The sequence below is a fragment of the Thalassophryne amazonica genome, chromosome 4, assembly GCF_902500255.1.
Source record: "Thalassophryne amazonica chromosome 4, fThaAma1.1, whole genome shotgun sequence".
Lineage (NCBI taxonomy): Eukaryota > Metazoa > Chordata > Actinopteri > Batrachoidiformes > Batrachoididae > Thalassophryne > Thalassophryne amazonica.
The window spans coordinates 48,144,262-48,169,152 of NC_047106.1; the positions used below are offsets into that span (position 1 = coordinate 48,144,262).

Below are 24,891 nucleotides of genomic sequence, written 5' to 3' on the forward strand. Positions count from 1 at the left end.
AACAAAAAACAAACAAACAAAAAAAGGTTTGGGAGGTACACTCAAATCACCCTGTCAGTCCATTTGTCAGTCTGTCTACAAAGGCCCAATTACACACAAACACCAAAAATTTTGAGAAACACAGCAGGACATGGTAAAAAAAAAAAGGTGCCATTTTCAAGTCCTCACTTTGTCCTGGTTATGTCTCTGACATGTTCTCCCAGTGTCTAACATATTCCCATTAATTTCTTATCATGCAAATGGGTATGTGGGTACCACGTCCAGTTAATTCTTACAATGTTCTTACGACAGTCACATGAAACTATGCACGTACCATATTCATAAATGTATCCATCCTGTTCCTCATCAGTGCACAATAGGCGACACGTTTTCATTCATTCCGCAAGTTTTCTTGTGTCCACATGTAGCTTAAACATTAAACTACAGTCAGAAAAACAGCTGTCCTGCCTAATGTGCCTGGGCACTCAAATATATTTAATGTGAATGTAAGGGTGGGCATGCGTATGTGCGGGTGGGTGCATGTTTGAAGCAAGCCTAAATTTGTAAGAGGAAATGGAGGAGCTTATTATTGTTTTTTCTGTGTTTCAGCACCATGGACAGCGAATGGCACATTTTACATGCAACCCACAGACTGCTGCCGGGAAAGCCTGTCTGTGTCACACATTAATTACGTCAATGAAGCTCCTACCAGGTTCAAGTGTCATTAATATACAAATGCAGTTGTTACTACATCATCTTAAGTTTTTACTGCGTCCTGATTCAACCATATCCTTGCTACAAATTTTTTTGACCATGTTCACGTACACGTTGTGTGCTGCACCCACCCAATTTCAAGTCATGTAAGTGCAACTTCCTCTGAAACTGCTTGGGGAATTCTATACAACATCACTTAGTGGTAGCACATCATTGAAGATGTGCATAAAGGAGACTAATTCCAGTGTGATGTCTTCAACGTGACATATTTTTCTTAAAGATGTTCATGTGATTTGGTTCTAATCTTTTTTCAGCTTCATGAAGCATCGTTACACTGCAGTCGTGTTTAGAGTGATTATCATTTTCATAATTTAATGCACTGATACAACTTCAATTTAACCTTCTTGTTACTGTAAACAGCCAGCTAAAACACACCAGATGAAGCGGTGGCATTGTTACTATAGTAACCTACCATATATGGACATGCCGGAGGTGGAGTTGGTAGCATCAAGGTGTTTTCCCACCAGAACGCTGCGCTGCAGTTGGAGAGACTCTTCCTCTGGCCTCAGCTCCTCCCCCAACACCAGGACATCACAATAGTCCAAGTTATGAATGATCTCCTCTAACACCCCAGGACGATGCGCTACACAAACACACATATGCACGTTGTTGTGATTCATATTCTCTAATGGTCACACCACTTAAGAACAAACAAGTAAACAACAATTTGTCCTCATGGCATTTTGTTATTTTTATGCTCAAGAAAGTACTGCAGTCATGATTACACCCACCTGCACTAGCACATGTGGCGGTATTGTTTTTTGGTCCTTGTTGATCTGTGTGTCTGCCCGTATGTGAGCACAATACGCTTTAAGAGTTCTGATCTGATATGGACCAAATATGGGTCAGCCAAAGAAAAGGTAATTTAATTTAGAGAAAAATCAGATCAATTGGCTCACAGGAACTTCCAAATATTGACCCAAATATTTTATTCAACCCAATTTTCTTCTCATGGATCCTAGGCAATGGTCCAAGTAGAGGATTGCTCATTAGATTGAAGTATGGCAGGTCTTATTTGGCCAGGGTACTACAATAACCACAAAAGGCTAATGAAAACCCTGACATTGGAAAAGTTAATCTGGAATGTGGTGAAAGCGGCAAATCCCCAAAGATGGAATTTCTAGGTGGAAAAGGGCAATGCCAAACATGCTGTTAAAAAGGCAAAATCTAATTACTGTGATTCACTTAAGCCCACTGCAACTCTTAGATTTGGAACCTGCACATTTCACACTCTGTGTGCAGCACTGGAAGACCAGGAGCCACGTGCACAGGCGAGTGCCTGGCAAGTAATAGTTCGCCTTAAACAAATCAAAGCTCATCCATCTATCCATGTTCCATACCTGCTTATTGTTAACATTAAACACCAATATGAAGTCATATATATCACTATTTTTTTGGTCACATGAACTTAAATTCCAAACTCAAGGTTATAACTTAAACTCAAACAGTTTGGTGCCAATATGGAAGAACATTACTGTGTGTAGTGTTTATGAGTACATACAATATATGGATGTGTTTTCATACACTGCAAAAACTTTCAATCTCAAAATAAGCCAAATAATTTGAAATCTAGCCAAACTGTCTTGTATTATGCAAAGAAAATCTGCCAATGAGGTCAGAAAAATTTACTTGGTTACAATTCTCAAAACTAGCAAAATGTCTAGGCACTAAATAATCACAATGTGCCTTAAAACTAGACAGAATTCTTATTTTAAGATTAGCCTCTGTCTTAAAATAAGGCAAACAATCTTGTTCCTTTGCTCGGATGATTTGAAATCCATTGCCTTTCCTTGTTACTGGTTAAATACAACTTGATATTAGCTGGAAAAACTTCCTAAGAAAAAGTGAGATACATTTTCCCAAAATAAGACATTATTTCTTATGTAAAAAAAATGCTTGGCAAAATTATTTTTTCTATTTAGACAAAAATTAAGTCAAAGTTTCTTTAAACAAGTATTTTTTTTTATTTTTATTTTTTTACTTTCTTAGATATCACTTTTTGCAGTGCAAGCTTAGCCGGAGGCCTTCATATCTACATGGGAGGGGGCCCCCTTATGCAGACAGCCATGTTACAGCTCCATATTATTATAGTAGCTCAAAAACGACATACAAACTCAGTCTTTCACTTTTTTCTATGTGACCAGAAGTTTAAAGAAAAATAAGAAGAATTTGTAGTTGCTCCCATTGTTTGCTGTTTGCTAGTGCAGGCTAACAACTTTCAGAACTCTCATTTTTATGAACTGAAAATTATACAAACATACAAGTTGTTGGTGTTACACTCTTCGAGTTCCTCTTCTTGTTTAGGATTATATTCTTGCTCTGAACACACTTAGAAGGCAAAGACTCTTTTAGGAACTTTTTTTGTGCCTTTGATCTTATTTGAGTCAAACTAAATATGTAAATACACGACCCATCAAACATCCAGCGGGAACGAGCAGTTACATGTTAGAGTCTCAAAGCTGCATGTGACGTTTTTCAATCATATCAATACATTTCTAGAGGAAAAAAAATCAAAATGCTTTGAGAAAGCATAGAGAAAAATCTACTCCTACACAAATTATTCCAAACGCTGATGAGTCATGAGCATCTATGCTAAGCGGTCTTCTCAGACAGCTTCCATGCGTGACGCCTCATGACGCTGTGGGTCCTTGACATTCCGCTAAGCACGAGCCTTCGCCTCTCACTGTGTCCTCTCTGTACGCTCCCTCAGGAGGGAAACCGCAATGGCCATTTAACAGCTTCCCCACAGACTGTGTGTTTGGGGAGACAGGAGGTGTCTCTGGAGGGAGGCGGTGACAGGCAGAAGATGAAAAAAGGAGAGCAAAAAAAACAATGGAAGACAAGATATCAAATTTGAATATATTGTGGGAGTTCTTTGAAATACTCTTTGGTTTTATTTTCATTCATTCATGAGCTCATCAAACAAAAGTAAACAGTTAATGTGTTGCAGGAGTGAGTAAAAAAAAAAATCAAATCAATATGAATATTGTCATTCAAAGAAAAGTGTGGAGGAAGGCGGTCACATAAATAATTTACGGCGCATAAACCAAATTTTAAAATAACTAATTACAGAATTACAGCACGGTGGCTTATTGGTTAGCACTGTTGCCTCACAGCGAGAGGGTCATGGGTTTGATTCCCACCTGTGGCCTTTCTGTGTGGAGTTAGGGTTAGCGCATGTAAACAATGACTAGCTAGGATGTGGATGGCATTGATCCAGTGAGTTAACGGGCAATTATGATGATGATACATTCTCCCAAGTTGAGCGGGTTATCTAGAGGAGGTGTTACACCTGTGATGGACTTCTGCCGTGCCCCGATGTTGTCTTATTGTCCATACTCAGTGGTGGGCACAGATAACCAAAACATTAACTTCAATAACAGATAATTAGATAACTGAAAAGTTATCTTTGTTAAACATAAAACAATAAACCACCCAAAAATGTATCGGAAGTTACAGATAACCGATAAATTCCAGTATTGTCTACAGTACACTTGCAACTACTAAGAAGCTGATTTTGAGTTTTAACACCATGATCGCTTCTGGAAGCATCAAAAGCAATGGCAGACCCAAACAATGAGTCAGCACTTCTGTCTTTGAGCATCCTGCCCCCTGCTGGAAGCTCCAGTTTACTACATGGCTTCCAGCACAAATACAGCTAAGAGGAGCTACGAAGCTCAACTCTCTGCTCAATCACAATGCTGCCGTCAGATGGAGGTCTTGGAAAATAAAGCAATGTTGACTTATGGTTTGGTGTAAATAAAATGAATACTGATAGAATAACTCCATTAATGTCAATTATGTCATTTGTGCAAAGTTAAGATATAACATATATCTTTTAATGTTGAATAATGCACTAATTCTGAAGTTTTGTAACAAACACAGACAGATGGCATTCTGGGTAAAATGTGCCTCCACTAACACTGATTGGTTGACTCATTCATTCTATGTAAACTAACACGTTGATGTGAGGTGTGTCATGTGTTGGTGTTTACAGATAAATGTGGTTTTGTAAAATATGCCATTTTTCATAGTTGTAATTAGATAACCGTCTGATATAACCGGTGTCAAAAGAAATGGAACACTGCCATGATCTACTGGTGCCAGTGTGAGTTTTGGCCCTTTGTCAGCTGATTTTTCATTCATGCGAGAATTTTTTGGATCGCACCGAGTTTCAGGTTAATCGCACATCCTGCATTGTTTAGTATACATGGAGTAACGAGCTGCATTTAACATCTCACGACCATCTCCTGATTGGCAATCGTATGGTCAGATGAAAATTAAACCTGTTTGATATTCTGGTCGGCCGTCGTGAGGGTATCCCGCTGCTGAAGCGCTACAAGCCTCCAACCTCTCGCACTGTGCCTGTGCAAACACCGCAGACCTGTCTTGTAATGTTTTATTTTATTTATTTATTTTTTTTAACTTTGATGTCTCCCATCGAGAGTTTTTGTAAATTAAGTTTGAAAAAAAGCTTCTGTTTATGTTTTGCTTCTGGAAACACGAGTCTGACGTGTGGTTTTTGAATGTACAATGTATGTGAGAACATAAATCGGGCGCTCGGAACTTTTACACCCTGCGGTTCTGTAGTACAGTTTGAGCTGGAACCGAGTACAGTGATTGAAAATATCAGCCCAGCTTCAGGGCAAATACTGCGATGAACACTACTGGTCAGTAGATGGCAGTAGAGACCTTGAAAACTTGCCAAAACAAAATTCCAGATAATCTGTGTCTGCTACATTTAAGATGCGTGGAATTTAATAAATGCAAACACAATAACAACGTCTATAAAACCAGAGAATATATTCACAAGAGTTTTAGGCACTAGAGTTTAATGCTGTTGTCCATGGAGCTTTATCAGAGTGTCTCAAATGCATTTCTCATGTTGTGAACATACTGAGATACCCATACTGCACCTGGACACGTCCACAATAAAACCTTAAAAATTAGCGCATTACTTTAAAACTAAAACATATATCTGATATTTTTACTTTATAAAACTTCAGACGTGATGTTAATTTAAATAACTTGTCCAAAATTAGTTTGGTTAAAAGTTGAACCATAAGTTAAAAATGTATGCCTCTGGATGACTAGGGTGATATTGCCCACATATTAGTATGGGGTTAAAAGAAACAAGGGTTTTTTTTTTGGTGGCCAGTTCTCCTTTGCCTGCAGAGGATAGAGCGGTTTCTTCTAGAAGCAGCTCTCATCTGTTTGCAGAGGAGAGAACTACACATCTGCTACGAAACATTTAATAGGTAGGTGCTCAACTGATTTTAAATTTTATAAGTGTTTGTAGTTGTTCAGCTTTGTTTACCACGTTAACGGTCTAAAAATTATCGGACAAAAATTTATCAGAAGATAATTAGTCTGACAATGGTTTTCAAAGTTATCTGAAAAGATAATCCGATAATGAAAACATTGTCTTTGATAATTATCGGTTATCGGATTATCGGAACTGTGTTCACTACTGTCCATACTTCACGAGGTTTGTTTACACTGTGCCCTGAATCGGTGTCGCTGACTGAACAGTCCCCCCTAAGAATTGATCCGCCGTGCCTTCACTGTGCATGCGCCATTTCGGACAACAGCAGCTCATCTGAGATGGACTCTCTTCACCCAAAGCGATCAAATGGATTAATGGATTAACCATCAGATGACGAGGTAAAACCTCTTAAATCATTCTAAAGTCAGTTTTAAGCAGAAACAAGACCATTTTAAGCAGAAACAGGGCAATAATCGGTGACGTTTTGAACTGATGGACACGCAGTGAATGCAGCAGCTCACAGCTCATGCAGCAGCTCACAGCTCATGCAGCTGCGGTGCTCTGATCGCTTCTTCCATCTTTAATTATGAAATAATGCTGAATTTATGTGGAAATGATTGTTGTACAAAAGCTTCGGATATCTGAAATAGATGATGACTGGAGTGCAGTTTTGCAGTGAAGGCAGGGCGGAGCGATTTTTAGAGGGGAACGTTTGGTCTGCGACACTGGAACTCTGCTGAAAGCGACCTCTTGTGTGAGTCTGCGAAACAGCAAATTCAGTAAAAATGACTGACATGGCACATTAAGAGTGCGTAAAAATGATTCATGAACTCAAGCAATAATTACTTTACCTCACCCCCATTGCTAAATTAATCTTGTCCATATAGGCTTTATGACTCATCCTGTAATGTTTTTGGGCAGACTCAAACTGAAACCCAAAGATGCAGGCAGCCAGGGGACAAAGAGTGCTGTTATAATACAGGTAACAAGCAATCCCACACATCCATGACAAGGCCAACATACAAAAGAGTACAAACAGAGAAACAGGGCAGACAGCAAATGGGAGGTGCCAGGAGCGGACTAAACTAACAATGGCAGAAACACAGCGGGGAATAACAACACAAGAACAGGGAAAACATAAAGACACAACAGGAGTGAAAACACAAAAGACACAAAGAAGGACTTGGAACAGGTAAATGTAAGGACCACACAGACAGTGGGCTGATCACACAGATGACACACACACATGCATAGACACGACAGAGACAGACAGTGGAAGAACATGCAAACACACACATAAGATTCAGACACAAACTAGGGGCACGCACGCACACACACACACACACACACGCACCAGACTCAGCCACAAACCACGGGAACATGCAACACAAGCACACACATGTAAAAGGCACAGAGACAAATACATGCACAGACCTAACAACATGGAACACATCCAGAACATATCCTGAATAGTCTAACCAGATTACTTCCTCAGGCCAGGACTCATTTAGAGCTGATCCAACTGAGACAACACAGATGAAGTTTCTTGTCCAAGGACACAGGTTTGGTAAAAGTATAACTTCAGCCAGATAATATGAACACGTGTTCTAAAATGCTTTGTTGCAGATTACAATGTCCACTTTCAGTAAACAATATCTCACTGAAATAAAATTGAAACAAAATATTTTCTTATGCTTTGTCAAGTGCAGTGGACAACTTAACTTTTTGGTGTACTTTGAGGATTTTAGTTAACATGTTCCTTCTTGTAAAAAAGCTTACAACAAACATATTTTCTCTTGTACTTCTTTATTTGTAGAAGACTATTTTATATGCCTTCAAAATAATAAAGAAATATGTTCTAGACATAGCAACAAACCATGTTTTTCTCACTTAATTGCAGCTAATAACTAAGCAGTTCACTATCACCGATACTTTTCTCTATATTGATTGCCAAAATGACTGATTGTTTATGTTGCATTTCTAATGCGTCACAGCTGCTTACTCTCTCTGTGTGTGCTGCCCTGGTGTGTAAATTGCTTCCATATCTCACAGCATGTCATTATTCTGCATCACGAAATACACATTAATCTACTGGTTCGTGATGATGTCACGAAAAAGTGCAACATTTTTGTAAGGGGAGAACGAATTTATTTTAATACATTCCGTGAGGTGTGCATGAAATTAAAACGGCCGTGGGGGGGTCTACGGTTATGGTTAGGGGAAGGGGTAGGGTTAGATAATGGTTATGGTTAGGGTTAGGGGAGGGGTAGGGTTAGTAACACCCTGGGGGTATTACTAACCCGTGGCTGACTCGGGGGAGTCAACACCCCCGAGACACACTAACTGTCAGAATGCTCGAAGCAGAAATCTTCCACTCCAGCTTATTAATTAATCAAAGACCCAGACAGAGCTTTAATTCATTTGAAAGCTTGACTCTTAGTCTTGTCCATCCAAATTGGAAGTCTCAAAAACCAGTTTTATTTGTTATTATCTATCGTCCACCTGGTCATTACTGTGAGTTTCTCTGTGAATTTTCAGACCATTTGTCTGACTTAGTGCTTAGCTCAGATAAGATAATTATAGTGGGTGATTTTAACATCCACATAGATGCTGAGAATGACAGCCTCAACACTGCATTTAATCTATTATTAGACTCAGTTGGCTTCGCTCAAAATGTAAATGAGCCCACCCACCATTTTAACCGCACTTTAGATCTTGTTCTGACATATGGCATAGAAATTGAAGACTTAACAGTATTCCCTGAAAACCCCCTGTTGTCTGATCATTTCTTAATAACATTTACATTTACTTTAATGGACTACCCTGCAGTAGGGAATAAGTTTCATTACAGTAGAAGTCTTTCTGAAAGCACTGTAACTAGGTTTAAGGATATGATTCCTTCTTTGTTATGTTCTCCAATGCCATATACTAACAGTGCAGAGTAGCTACCTAAACTCTGTGAGTGAGATAGATTATCTCATCAATAGCTTTACATCCTCATTGAGCACAACTTTGGATGCTGTAGCTCCTCTGAAAAAGACAGCCTTAAATCAGAAGTGCCTGACTCCGTGGTATAACCCACAAACTCGCAGCTTAAAGCAGATAACCCGTAAGCTAGAGAGGAACTGGCGTCTCACTAATTTAGAAGATCTTCATTTAGCCTGGAAAAAGAGTCTGTTGCTCTATAAAAAAGCCCTCCGTAAAGCTAGGACATGTTACTAATCATCACTAATTGAAGAAAATAAGAACAACCCCAGGTTTCTTTTCAGCACTGTAGCCAGGCTGACAAAGAGTCAGAGCTCTATTGAGCCGAGTATTCCTTTAACTTTAACTAGTAATGACTTCATTACTTTCTTTGCAAATAATTTTAACTATTAGAGAAAAAATGATTCATAACCATCCCAAAGACATATCTTTATGTTCGGCTGCCTTCAGTAATGCTGGTATTTGGCTAGACTCTTTCTCTCCGACTGTTCTGTCTGAGTTATTTTCATTAGTTACTTCCTCCAAACCATCAACATGTCTATTAGACCCCATTCCTACCCTGTTCAAGGAAGCCCTACCATTAGTTAATGCTTCGATCTTAAATATGATCAATCTATCTTTATTAGTTGGCTATGTACCACAGGCTTTTAAGCTGTCTTAGCCAATTATAGGCCAATCTCTAACCTTTCTTTTCTCTCAAAAATTCTTTAAAGGGTAGTTGTAAAACAGCTAACTGATCATCTGCTGAGGAATGAACTATTTGAAGAGTTTCAGTCAGGTTTCAGAATTCATCATAGTACAGAAACAGCATTAGTGAAGGTTACAAATGATCTTATGGCCTCAGACAGTGGACTCATCTCTGTGCTTGTCCTGTTAGACCTCAGTGCAGCTTTTGATACTGTTGACCATAAAATTTTATTACAGAGATTAGAGCATGCCATAGCTATTAAAGGCACTGCGCTGCAGTGGTTTGAATCATATTTATCTAATAGATTACAATTTGTTCATGTAAATGGGGAGTCTTCTTCACAGACTAAGGTTAATTATGGAGTTCCACAAGGTTCTGTGCTTGGACCAATTTTATTCATTTTATACATGCTTCCCTTAGGCAGTGTTATTAGAAAGCATTGCTTAAATTTTCATTGTTATGCAGATGATACCCAGCTTTATCTATCCATGAAGCCAGAGGACACACACCAATTAGTTAAAATGCAGGAATGTCTTTCAGACATAAAGACATGGATGACCTCTAATTTCCTGCTTTTAAATTCAGATAAAACTGAAGTTATTGTACTTGGCCCCACAAATCTTAGAAACATGGTGTCTAACCAGATCCTTACTCTGGATGGCATTACCCTGACCTCCAGTAATACTGTGAGAAATCTTGGAGTCATTTTTGATCAGGATATTCCCTGAAAACTCCCTTCTGTCTGATCATTTCTTAATAACATTTACATTTACTCTGATGGACTACCCAGCAGTGGGGAATAAGTTTCATTACACTAGAAGTCTTTCAGAAAGCGCTGTAACTAGGTTTAAGGATATGATTCCTTCTTTATGTTCTCTAATGCCATATACCAACACAGTGCAGAGTAGCTACCTAAACTCTGTAAGTGAGATAGAGTATCTCGTCAATAGTTTTACATCCTCAATGAAGACAACTTTGGATGCTGTAGCTCCTCTAAAAAAGAAGTTATTGTACTTGGCCCCACAAATCTTAGAAACATGGTGTCTAACCAGATCCTTACTCTGGATGGCATTACCCTGACCTCTAGTAATACTGTGAGAAATCTTGGAGTCATTTTTGATCAGGATATGTCATTCAAAGCGCATATTAAGCAAATATGTAGGACTGCTTTTTTGCATTTACGCAATATCTCTAAAATCAGAAAGGTCTTGTCTCAGAGTGATGCTGAAAAACTAATTCATGCATTTATTTCCTCTAGGCTGGACTATTGTAATTCATTATTATCAGGTTGTCCTAAAAGTTCCCTAAAAAGCCTTCAGTTAATTCAAAATGCTGCAGCTAGAGTACTGACGTGGACTAGAAGGAGAGAGCATATCTCACCCATATTGGCCTCTCTTCATTGGCTTCCTGTTAATTCTAGAATAGAATTTAAAATTCTTCTTCTTACTTATAAGGTTTTGAATAATCAGGTCTCATCTTATCTTAGGGACCTCGTAGTACCATATCACCCCAATAGAGCGCTTCGCTCTCAGACTGCAGGCTTACTTGTAGTTCCTAGGGTTTGTAAGAGTAGAATGGGAGGCAGAGCCTTCAGCTTTCAGGCTCCTCTCCTGTGGAACCAGCTCCCAATTCAGATCAGGGAGACAGACACCCTCTCTACTTTTAAGATTAGGCTTAAAACTTTCCTTTTTGCTAAAGCTTATAGTTAGGGCTGGATCGGGTGACCCTGAACCATCCCTTAGTTATGCTGCTATAGACGTAGACTGCTGGGGGGTTCCCATGATGCACTGTGTCTTTCTCTTTTTGCTCTGTATGCACCACTCTGCATTTAATCATTAGTGATCGATCTCTGCTCCCCTCCACAGCATGTCTTTTTCCTGGTTCTCTCCCTCAGCCCCAACCAGTCCCAGCAGAAGACTGCCCCTCCCTGAGCCTGGTTCTGCTGGAGGTTTCTTCCTGTTAAAAGGGAGTTTTTCCTTCCCACTGTAGCCAAGTGCTTGCTCACAGGGGGTCGTTTTGACCGTTGGGGTTTTACATAATTATTGTATGGCCTTGCCTTACAATATAAAGCGCCTTGGGGCAACTGTTTGTTGTGATTTGGCGCTATGTAAAAAAATTGATTGATTGATTGATATGTCCTTCAATGCGCATATTAAGCAAATATGTAGGACTGCTTTTTTGCATTTGCGCAATATCTCTAAAATTAGAAAGGTCTTGTCTCAGTGTGATGCTGAAAAGATAATTCATGCATTTATTTCTTCTAGGCTGGACTACTGTAATTCATTATTATCAGGTTGTCCTAAAAGTTCACCGAAAAGCCATCAGTTAATTCAAAATGCTGCAGCTAGAGTGCTGACAGGGACTAGAAGGAGAGAGCATATTTCACCCATATTGGCTTCTCTTCATTGGCTCCCTGTTAATTCCAGAATAGAATTTAAAATTCTTTTTCTTGCTTATAAGGTTTTGAATAATCAGGTCCCATCTTATCTTAGGGACCTCTTAGTACCATATCACCCCAATAGAGCGCTTCGCTCTCAGACTTGTAGTTCCTAGGGTTTGTAAGAGTAGAATGGGAGGCAGAGCCTTTAGCTTTCAGGCTCCTCTCCTGTGGAACCAGCTTCCAATTCGGATTAGGGAGACAGACACCCTCTCTACTTTTAAGATTAGGCTTAAAACTTTCCTTTTTGAAAAAGGTTATAATTAGGGCTGGATCAGGTGACCCTGAACCATCCCTTAGTTATGCTGCTATAGACTTAGACTGCTGGAGGGTTTCCCATGACGCACCCAGTGTTTCTTTTTATTCACCTCTTTTTGCTCTGTGTGCACCACTCTGCTTTTAATCATTAGTGTTTGATCTCTGCTCTCTTCCACAGCATGTCTTTTTCCTGATTCTCTCAGTCCCAACCAGTCCTAGCAGAAGACTGCCCCTCCCTGAGCCTGGTTCTGCTGGAGGTTTCTTCCTGTTAAAAGAGAGTTTTCCTTCCCACTGTCGCCAAGTGCTTGCTCATAGGGGGTCATTTTGACCGTTGGGGCTTTTCTGTAATTATTGTATGGCTTTTGCCTTACAATATAAAGTGCCTTGGGGCAACTGTTTGTTGTGATTTGGCGCTATATAAATAAAATTGATTTGATTTGATTTTAATAGCAAGATAAAAAAAAACCCTGTCATGAAAATCGTGATTTCGTGAGGGGGCACGAAAAGACTTGTGAGACTGGGTTGGTAAATTGCTGCCTTGAAATAAATAATAAACATACCCTCGGCTGCACATGCATTGTCTTTTTTCTAATTTGTATATATATGTATATATATATATATATACACACACACACACACACACACAGTAAATTAATTATACATCTATTGTTATTTACATTAATTATTAAGATCCCATTGTCTTATGTACAATTTGTACATATTTGATTAAGCCCCTCTATTTTGACACGTGACAATTTCACGTGTTCACTTTTATATTGATGTTCCATAATAAATTCAGTCAATCAAACAATCAATCATAAAGAATATTTTACTTATGTTTTAACGGCATCTGCAGGAGGCAAGTGTGTCCACATACATGAGCTTTTGATAAGAGTGGAAGTTAGCTTCCAGTTAGCAGAAGTTAACATGCACGCTGACGTCTGTGAGATGTCTTGTAAATCACTCCAGAGGTGTTATCAGGTAACAAAAACAGCATATTTAGTTTTAGTTTAGTTTTTACATAATATATAAGAAACATGTAATATTTACACATATTTGACAAGACCAGAAGTTAGCTTTGAGTTAGCAGAAGTTAGCGTGCACACTAATGTCCGTGAAATGTCTTGCAAATCACTCTAGAGGTGTTACAAAAACAGCATTTTCAGTTTAGAAAAAGCTAGTGAGAAATAAACACTATAAACACTATTCCCAAGAATGTTCCCTGTGAATTTGAAGACCCTGGCAGTAATAGGACTGGACTTATGCTGAGCACAGACAGACAGATGGACCGACAGACGAACAGACGGACGCAAAGTCTTCGCAATACCTGATGGCCATATTTGATGGTCTCGGGTAATAAAAAAGTATAGCACACATGCTGCAATGCTGTCCTTGGAAGCATTTGTGTGATTGTGCAACTAACACTGATCTCAGATCTATTCGTGCGTAGAATGAAAGATATTGGGTCCCATAAAAAGAACCAAGAGGAGGATGGGAGATGGAGAGATGTTGGGTGAGGGAGTGAATGCAGAAAAAAATTGATGTAATGTCACTGCAAACTGGAGGAATGGAAATGAAAGAACAAAGCAGCAAATTCTGACAATGGATAAAAATGGGTCCAAATGTAAGCATTTATTCAGCAGAACTGATGACCTTGTCTTTGAGCAAAGTTGTGAAAATAAGTTAGGAAGCCAAAGTGCGGGATGAGATGGATAGAGAGGGAGAGGTGAGGAAAAATGAGGCTCTCTGAAATGGCTCACTAGAACGACAAATGAATGACAGAGACAACACATAGAAGAGGGCACTGAGGGTGATTAACGGGTCCGAAAGAAACGTATTTCATGCGCTGAAAAAGAAATATGTGATTTATCTTAAATCCTTAAAGCCTTGGGAAAACCCGAAAATCAGCTCATTATGGAACTTCATTGTGTCTCTCACTCCCTGATGCTCTGTCTCTCTTTCTTTCCATTTCTGTCTTTCTTTGGCCTCCAGCTAATCTGTTCCCCCAGCTGCAGTTTCTATTTCACCAGGAAAAAGAGCTTCACTGACGTCTGAAAGCAATGAAACTTTCTCCTATTCTCCCTCCACTGCAATATGCAAAAAGGAGGGCCAAAGCCTCCCTGGCTGTGTTTATCTGCTTCTAATTGGCTGCAAGCAGAGGATCATCAGGCCGACCTGCTCCAGGCTGTCCCTGCCTCACTGGTCAAACTGTGGAGTGGAACTCTAGTCACACAAATGTCACACTCATTTGCTATCGGTCAAGGCTGGCGACATACAGTAGTTGTCTTGTAGGTTAAGGTCTTACTCAGCAGGATTGAACCTGTGGGTGCCCAAAGACAGATAGTATGGGAACTCACCACTGAAAAGAAAAATACCAATGGACCTATACAAGATGGATGAACACAGCAGGAAAGATTCTTCATGCTGCCCTGCTGTACAAAGTACAAAGCTGATGCAGCATCACAGTTGACCAGCTTTGTGCTTCTACTGCTAGTGAAATGAGCTGCTTGTACTTAAGTGGATAAGATGCTACTTTAAAAAGGACAAAGTCCTGCATCACAATGGTCAATTAAACACAAAAATGAAAAGAAACTTCAACATAAAGTTAATCTGAGTCCTCTAAAATACTATATCGTGAAGTGGATGAGTCTACAACTCCCCCTGAACAGGATAATAAGCAGGTTAATTCCTTGGCCAAGAAGAAGAAGAAAAAGAAGAAGAAGAAGAAGAGGAAGAAGAAGTCAATATATCTATATGTACAACCCCAATTCCAATGAAGTTGGGATGTTGTGTAAAATGTAAATAAAACAGAATACAATGATTTGCAAATCCTCTTCAACCTGTATTGAATTGAACACACCACAAAGACAAGATATTTAATGTTCAAACTGATAAACTTTATTGTTTTTGTGCAAATATTTGCTCATTTTGAAATGGTTGCCTGCAACACATTTCAAAAAAGTTGGGACAGTGGTATGTTTACCACTGTGTTACATTACCTTTCCTTCTAACAACACTTGATAAGTGTTTGGGATCTGAGGACACTCATGATTGGGTATAAAAGGAGCATCCCCAAAAGGCTCAGCCGTCCACAAGCAAAGATGAGGTAAGGATCACCACTTTGTCAACAACTGCATGAAAAAATAGTCCAGCAGTTTAAGAACAATGTTTCTGAACATTCAATTGCAAGGGATTTAGGTATTCCATCATCTACAGTCCATAATATAATCAGAAAATTCAGAGAATGTGGGGAACTTTCTACATTCAATTCAATTCAATTCAATTTTATTTATATAGCGCCAAATCACAACAAACAGTTGCCCCAAGGTGCTTTATATTGTAAGGCAAGGCCATACAATAATTACGTAAAAACCCCAAAGGTCAAAACGACCCCCTGTGAGCAAGCACTTGGCGACAGTGGGAAGGAAAAACTCCCTTTTAACAGGAAGAAACCTCCAGCAGAACCAGGCTCAGGGAGGGGCAGTCTTCTGCTGGGACTGGTTGGGGCTGAGGGAGAGAACCAGGAAAAAGACATGCTGTGGAGGGGAGCAGAGATCAATCACTAATGATTAAATGCAGAGTGGTGCATACAGAGCAAAAAGAGAAAGAAACACTCAGTGCATTATGGGAACCCCCAGCAGTCTAAGTCTATAGCAGCATAACTAAGGGATGGTTCAGGGTTACCTGATCCAGCCCTAACTATAAGCTTTAGCAAAAAGGAAAGTTTTAAGCCTAATCTTAAAAGTAGAGAGGGTGTCTGTCTCCCTGATCCGAATTGGGAGCTGGTTCCACAGGAGAGGACCCTGAAAGCTGAAGGCTCTGCCTCCCATTCTACTCTTACAAACCCTAGGAACTACAAGTAAGCCTGCAGTCTGAGAGCGAAGCGCTCTATTGGGGTGATATGGTACTATGAGGTCCCTAAGATAAGAAGGGACCTGATTATTCAAAACCTTATAAGTAAGAAGAACAATTTTAAATTCTATTGTAGAATTAACAGGAAGCCAATGAAGAGAGGCCAATATGGGTGAGATATGCTCTCTCCTTCTAGTCCCCGTCAGTACTCTAGCTGCAGCATTTTGAATTAACTGAAGGCTTTTCAGGGAACGTTTAGGACGACCTGATAATAATGAATTACAATAGTCCAGCCTAGAGGAAATAAATGCATGAACTAGTTTTTCAGCATCACTCTGAGACAAGACCTTTCTAATTTTAGAGATATTGCATAAATGCAAAAAGGCAGTCTTACATATTTGTTTAATATGCACTTTGAATGACATATCCTGATCAAAAATGACTCCAAGATTTCTCACAGTATTAATAGAGGTCAGGGTAATGCCATCCAGAGTAAGGATCTGGTTAGACACCATGTTTCTAAGATTTGTGGGGCCAAGTACAATAACTTTAGTTTTATCTGAGTTTAAAAGCAGGAAATTAGAGGTCATCCATGTCCTTATGTCTGTAAGACAATCCTGCAGTTTAGCTAATTGGTGTGTGTCCTCTGGCTTCATGGATAGATAAAGCTGGGTATCATCTGCGTAACAATGAAAATTTAAGCAATGCTGTCTAATAATACTGCCTAAGGGAAGCATGTATAAAGTGAATAAAATTGGTCCTAGCACAGAACCTTGTGGAACTCCATAATTAACCTTAGTCTGTGAAGAAGATTCCCCATTTACATGAACAAATTGTAATCTATTAGATAAATATGATTCAAACCACCGCAGCGCAGTGCCTTTAATACCTATGGCATGCTTTAAACTCTGTAATAACATTTTATGGTCAACAGTATCAAAAGCAGCACTGAGGTCTAACAGAACAAGCACAGAGATGAGTCCACTGTCTGAGGCCATAAGAAGATCATTTGTAACCTTCACTAATGCTGTTTCTGTACTATGATGAATTCTAAAACCTGACTGAAACTCTTCAAATAGACCATTCCTCTGCAGATGATCAGTTAGCTGTTTTACAACTACTCTTTAAAGAATTTTTGAGAGAAAAGGAAGGTTGGAGATTGGCCTATAATTAGCTAAGATAGCTGGGTCAAGTGATGGCTTTTTAAGTAATGGTTTAATTACTGCCACCTTAAAAGCCTGTGGTACATAGCCAACTAAAGATAGATTGATCATATTTAAGATCGAAGCATTAAATAATGGTAGGGCTTCCTTGAGCAGCCTGGTAGGAATGGGGTCCAATAGACATGTTGATGGTTTGGATGAAGTAACTAATGAAAATAACTCAGACAGAACAATCTGAGAGAAAGAGTCTAACCAAATACCGGCATCACTGAAAGCAGCCAAAGATAACGATACGTCTTTGGGATGGTTATGAGTAATTTTTTCTCTAACAGTTAAAATTTTATTAGCAAAGAAAGTCATGAAGTCATTACTAGTTAAAGTTAAAGGAATACTCGGCTCAATAGAGCTCTGACTCTTTGTCAGCCTGGCTACAGTGCTGAAAAGAAACCTGGGGTTGTTCTTATTTTCTTCAATTAGTGATGAGTAGTAAGATGTCCTAGCTTTACGGAGGGCTTTTTTATAGAGCAACAGACTCTTTTTCCAGACTAAGTGAAGATCTTCTAAATTACTGAGACGCCATTTCCTCTCCAACTTATGGGTTATCTGCTTTAAGCTGCGAGTTTGTGAGTTATACCACGGAGTCAGGCACTTCTGATTTAAAGCTCTCTTTTTCAGAGAAGCTACAGCATCCAAAGTTGTCTTCAATGAGGATGTAAAACTATTGACGAGATACTCTATCTCACTTACAGAGTTTAGGTAGCTACTCTGCACTGTGTTGGTATATGGCATTAGGGAACATAAAGAAGGAAACATATCCTTAAACCTAGTTACAGCGCTTTCTGAAAGACTTCTAGTGTAATGAAACTTATTCCCCACTGCTGGGTAGTCCATCAGAGTAAATGTAAATGTTATTAAGAAATGATCAGACAGAAGGGAGTTTTCAGGGAATACTGTTAAGTCTTCAATTTCCATACCATAAGTCAGAACAAGATCTAAGATATGATTAAAGTGGTGGGTGGACTCATTTACATTTTGAGCGAAGCCAATTGAGTCTAATAATAGATTAAATGCAGTGTTGAGGCTGTCATTCTCAGCATCTGTGTGGATGTTAAAATCGCCCACTATAATTATCTTATCTGAGCTAAGCACTAAGTCAGACAAAAGTTTTGAAAATTCACAGAGAAACTCACAGTAACGACCAGGAGGACGATAGATAACAACAAATAAAACTGGTTTTTGGGACTTCCAATTTGGATGGACAAGACTAAGAGTCAAGCTTTCAAATGAATTAAAGCTCTTTCTGGGTTTTTGATTAATTAATAAGATGGAATGGAAGATTGCTGCTAATCCTCCGCCTCGGACCGTGCTACGAGCGTTCTGGCAGTTAGTGTGACTCGGGGGTGTTGACTCATTTAAACTAACATATTCATCCTGCTGTAACCAGGTTTCTGTAAGGCAGAATAAATCAATATGTTGATCAATTATTATATCATTTACTAACAGGGACTTAGAAGAGAGAGACCTAATGTTTAATAGACCACATTTAACTGTTTTAGTCTGTGGTGCAGTTGAAGGTGCTATATTATTTTTTCTTTTTGAATTTTTATGCTTAAATAGATTTTTGCTGGTTATTGGTGGTCTGGGAGCAGGCACCGTCTCTACGGGGATGGGGTAATGAGGGGATGGCAGGGGGAGAGAAGCTGCAGAGAGGTCTGTAAGACTACAACTCTGCTTCCTGGTCCCAACCCTGGATAGTCACGGTTTGGAGGATTTAAGAAAATTGGCCAGATTTCTAGAAATGAGAGCTGCTCCATCCAAAGTGGGATGGATGCCGTCTCTCCTAACAAGACCAGGTTTTCCCCAGAAGCTTTGCTTACATGTAAGCGGCAAGGCCAAAACCAACATTGAATGCCCGTGATCTTTGATCCCTCAGGCGGCACTGCATTAAAAACCGATATCATTGTGTAAAGGATCTTACCGCGTGGGCTCAGGAACACTTCTACAAGTGCACGTTAAAACTCTACCATGCAAAGTGAAAGCCATACATCAACAACATCCAGAAACGCAGCCACCTTCTCTGGGCCCGAGCTTATTTGGAATGGACAGATCCAAAGTGGAAAAGTGTGCTGTGGTCTGATGATCCCACATTTCAAATTATTTTTGGAAATCATGGACGTTGTGTCCTCTGGACAAAAGAGGAAAAAGACCATCCAGATTGTTACCAGCGCAAAGTTAAAAAACCAGCATCTGTGATGGTGTGGGAGTGTGTTAATGCCCATGGCAAGGGCAACCTATACATCTGTGATGGCACCATCCATGCTGAAAGGTACATCCAGGTTTTGGAGCAACACATGCTGCCATCCAAGCAACGTCTTTTTCAGGGACGTCCCTGCTTATTTCAGCAAGACAATGCCAAGCCACATTCTGCACGTGTTACAACAGCGTGGCTTCGTAGTAAAAGAGTGCAGGTACTAGACTGGCCTGCCTGCAGTCCAGACCTGTCGCCCATTGAAAATGTGTGGCACATTGTGAAGCGCAAAATACGACAACGAAGACTGGAGAGTCTCCACTGTATGGAACTCCAGTCCAATGCAGGTTAACTCACCAATCAAAAAGAAGAAGTGGCCTAGAAAAAGTAGGCCTTGAGGCCCAATGATGTCAGTGCTTCTGTCCAGATTCCAAAGCATGAAGCAGATGAGAAACTAAAATTTCCCCTGGACAGGACACCAGTCAGATCATGGTTTCCACAGCCAAGCCCAATACCCATTTACAGCTGGGTGGACTGGGACCATACAGATGAAGTGTCTTGTCCAATGACACAGGTAGTACATACCTGGAACTGAACACCAGTCTGCAGGCTGTTAGTCTAATTCTTATGCCACAGAGCCACCTGCTCTGCATAGTCAGAACTGGCCAGCCCTTGTTCATAGCCAGTTCAGAGTTATCCATTGGCCGCATTCCTAGAATTATTATTAGTTGTCATGTTTAAACTGTGAAAAAAACATTTATAATGTGATGGAATTTGTTGGGAAGGTGTCGTAACACGGACCCACAACAGGGGGCGCTAATGAACGGACAATGGATAAGGGAAGGAGTAACAATTTAATGTTGCACAAGAACACAACGTAAAATAAACAAAGGTACTGCCAATCACACACAAGAGGATTGCGGGCAGGCTCGAAGATAGGAGACCTCAGATGAACGAAGAGCCGGGACCCACACCGCTTCTACCACCAACGGCCTGAAGAACACCGAAGCCGCCAAGCCCCGAGTCCCCAGGTGGTCTCTGTCCTCCGTTGTCGGCCCTGGTACTGCTGGCAGAAAAAACAGAAGGTAGTGAGTGTGAATCCTCACACCCAGCAACCTTGATTACTGATTCTTGTGGAGGGAGAGCCTCCACCTCCAATCATACACACGTGCAGCTCCGAAAATCCAGTCAAGGAATACCACCAGGAAAAAACAGCTGCAAAACAGATCAGATTATTATTCGACGTATAAATCAGCAGAGAGATTACCTTGTATCGTAAGAGATTTCTCGGCGAGGAGGTGGAGTCGCCGCCCGGCTTTTATGGTGATGGTGATGATGAGATGATGAGTGACAGCTGGTGTTGAGGATGATTGACGGCTGTCACTCCCAGTGGTTCTGGCGCCCTCTTGTGCTTGAAGCCCGCACTCCAAGCAGGACGCCATCCGGTGGTGGTGAGCCAGCAGTACCTCCTCTTCGGCGGCCCACACAACAGAATTAGCCTTTTCCATGACAACAATGCTCACATCCACAGGTTAGGAGATCTCACTGAATAGTGACTGGTATGAAAATTCTGTAATTCATGCATTATGGCCTTCATACTCACCCAACTTCAAAGAAAACATTTTGAGGATATTTTCTAATTTTCACTTGCATGAATCAGAGGTTTTGCTGCTGAGGTTTTCTCTATCTAACCCAAATGAATTTCTAATCACTGATTCTGAAAATAAAGGTGTCACCAAAAATAGCCTTGTACAAACATCAGTAGATAGTTGGTGCCCCAACAGTAAAGAAAGAATGTATCTGGTCACATGCCTGCTTTGACACATGTGTAAACTCCTTTAGGGTGAAAACAAAACTAATTAAGATGGATTATTATTGATTATTGAATGAGTATTCTCTCCTCCTGCATTTTTTTTGTCAGATATCTTTTCAGAATGTTCTTGTCTCTAGCATTTGTTACAAATGCAGTAGGTGCCCTTAGTTCATACCTGCGTGGTGTGCAGCAGCATCAGCCCTGGTGACTGTACTGATGATGTACAAGTCCTGAAACAGAGCCACACCTCCTGCCATTCCGAGGTCAGAAGCTGGTCGACTTATTCTCTCCACTCCTGTGATGGTAATCCTGGGCTCGCTGGGCTGAAGCACCATCACCACTGCATCAATATCCGGAATGGTGATACAAGTGTCTTCGCCAAAACACCTGTATGGGAGGATGAAGGCAGGCATTTGAGATAAAAGAAGAACAATAACAAAATGCATCACTGAACTTTCTTGATTCATGGCTCATTACCTCCACATAGGAGGCCATGTTTTTGAATTGGTGTATATATATTTGTCTGTGTAACTGCTGACAATATAAGTCACAGATTTTATGGACGAATTTCTGCCATTTCTGCAAAAAGGGTGGATTTTGGGACTTTGAACAAGAGATTAGATTTTGGAGAAGATCTACTTGTAGGATAAGGATTTTTGTTACACTCGTTCTTTAATGGGGATGTTATATTCCAAATTAGTTTTTCCATTTAAAGTTAAGTATGGCTGAGTGTTTATGTTACACACCTTCAAACTCAGACAGTTCTATGTCTGCGTATGTATAAACTACCCTGCTGTAAGCACAATTTAGGCCTTTGTGAGACTGTGTTTGTGTGCACAGTGTGCACACCAGGGGTGACCAGTAAGGGCTGAGACAGTGCAGATTTTCCTTGAAAATGATCAATTAAGCAGGTACTAGTTTTAATAATGAGCTCGTCCCCTCAAATTAAAGTTCTGGACCTATATCCACGAAGCAGCCTAAGGCTAAAAATAGCTCCTAGTGACGTTATTCTAAGAAAAAATCTTACAATTCCTTGAATTCTTAGACATTTCTTAGAATTTTCCCTTGGCAAGATGAAAGTTGTCTGCAAAGCACCTTAGGCCTTAAGAGAGCTCTTCAGGTTCAAAACTGGTAAGAGTAGTGAGGAGGACTTTTAAGAAGTCAAGAGTGTCTTTAGCAGACAAGCTGGTGGAAAAGACAGAGGAAGCAGAAGTATTCTCCGTATGTAGAATGGCAGTGAATCAGTAACACACGGCTTGATCTACAACCCCAATTCCAATGAAGTTGGGACGTTGTGTAAAATGTAAATGAAAACAGAATACAATGATTTGCAAATCCTCTTCAACCTATATTCTATTGAATATACCACAAAGGCAAGATATTTAATGTTCAAATTGATAAACTTTATTGTTTTTGGGCAAATATTTGCTCATTTTGAAATGGATGCCTGCAACACGTTTCAAAAAAGCTGGGACAGCGGTATGTTTAACACTGTGTTACATCAACTTTCTTTCTAACAACACTCAATAAGTGTTTGGGAACTGAGGACACTAATTGTTGAAGCTTTGTAGGTGGAATTCTTTTCCATTCTTGCTTGATGTATGACTTCAGTTGTTCAACAGTCTGGGGTCTCCGTTGTCATATTTTGTGCTTCATATTGCGCAACACATATTCAATGGGTGACAGGTCAGGACTGCAGGCAGGACAGTCTAGTACCTGCACTCTTTTACTACAAAGCCACGCTGTTGTAACACGTGCAGAATGTGGCTTGGCATTGTCTTGCTGAAATAAGCAGGGACGTCCCTAAAAAAGACTTTGCTTGGATGGCAGGATGTGTTACTCCAAAACCTGGATGTACCTTTCAGCATTGATGGCGCCATCACAGATGTGTAAAGTGCCCATGCCATGGGCACTAACACACCCCCATATCATCACAGATGCTGGCTTTTGAACTCAGCGCTGGTAACAATCTGGATGGTCTTCTTCTTCTTTTGTCCGGAGAACACAACGTCCATGAGTTCCAAAAACAATCTGAAATGTGAACTCATCAGACCACAGCACACTTTTCCGCAATGAGCTCAGGCCCAGAGAAGGCAGCGTCGTTTCTGGATGCTGATGTATGGCTTTTCTTTATATGGTAGAGTTTTAACTTGCACTTGTAGATGTAGCAACAAATTGTGTTAACTGACAATGGTTTTCTGAAGTGTTCCTGAGCCCACGCGGTAAGATCCTTTACACAATGATGTTCATTTTTAATGCAGTGCTGCCTGAGGGATCAAAGGTCACAGGCATTCAATGTTGGTTTTCAGCCTTGCCGCTTATGTGTAGAAAGTTCTCCAAATTGTCTGAATCTTCTGATTATATTATGGACTGTAGATGATGGAATCACTAAATTCCTTGCAATTGAATGTTGAGAAACATTGCTCTTAAACTGTTGGACTATTTTTTCATGCAGTTGTTCACAAAGTGGTGATCCTCATCTTTGCCTTTTATACTCAATCATGACACTCACAGTTAGTGTCCTCAGTTCCCAAATGCTTATTGAGTGTTGTTAGAAGGAAAGGTGATGTAACACAGTGGTAAACATACCACTGACCCAGCTTTTTTGAAACATGTTGCAGGCATCAATTTCAAAATGAGCAAATCTTTGCACAAAAACAATAAAGTTTATCAGTTTGAACATTAAATTTCTTGTCTTTGTGGTGTATTCAATTGAATATAAGTTGAAGAGGATTTGCAAATCATTGTATTTTGTTTTTATTTACATTTCACACAATGTCTCAACTTCATTGGAATTGGGGTTGTATGTACAGTAATTATTCTATGTTAATTTACTGTCTTAATGCATTTATAAATTGTTAGGTTGTTGTTATCATGTTCACACATTATTATTATCACTATATTATTATTATCACTATTATTGATATTATTTTATTTTATCATTACTTCTATTTTGTCATTTGATTTTTAAATGGACAATGGAAATAACTGTTTTCACTTTCTTGTGTCATGCATGTAATTTAATGTATTTACAGTTATATTATGTACTTACATACACTGAACGTATTAATAAACTCCTGCACTCACGCACATTTTTAATATGTAGATAATCGGCATGTGAATGAGATATGTTCAAACATCTTCAACCTGTGTAACAATTAATTTTGTGGTGAACTGTGTGGAATGAAATACAAGCAAGAGCTTTTGTCTTTTTGGCACTCTGCTGCTAGGAGGCGCTCTTATTTTTCAGATAAAACAACACAGGGGCGATACACTTTTCACTTTTGTTGACAACATGGTGACACTGAACTCACTAAACCAACTGAATGACAAAAACACAATAAATCAGAAACACTAACAACACTGTTAAACTAACACGAACTACAATAACAACATTTAAAATCCAAAAAAACAGAACTCCCATAATG

General features: G+C 39.7%; 1 protein-coding gene across 1 annotated transcript in view; it reads right to left on the reverse strand.

Moving 5' to 3' along the window:
* Positions 1 to 24,891, reverse strand: part of LOC117508169 (calsyntenin-2-like) — a 1,041,373-nt gene that overhangs the window by 20,377 nt on the left and 996,105 nt on the right. The window contains exons 12-13 of the mRNA XM_034167838.1: positions 21,639 to 21,850; positions 1,166 to 1,336 (exon numbers count right to left, since the gene is read on the reverse strand). Coding sequence (XP_034023729.1) covers positions 1,166 to 1,336; positions 21,639 to 21,850 — 383 coding nt within the window. The remainder of the gene's footprint in view (positions 1 to 1,165; positions 1,337 to 21,638; positions 21,851 to 24,891) is intronic.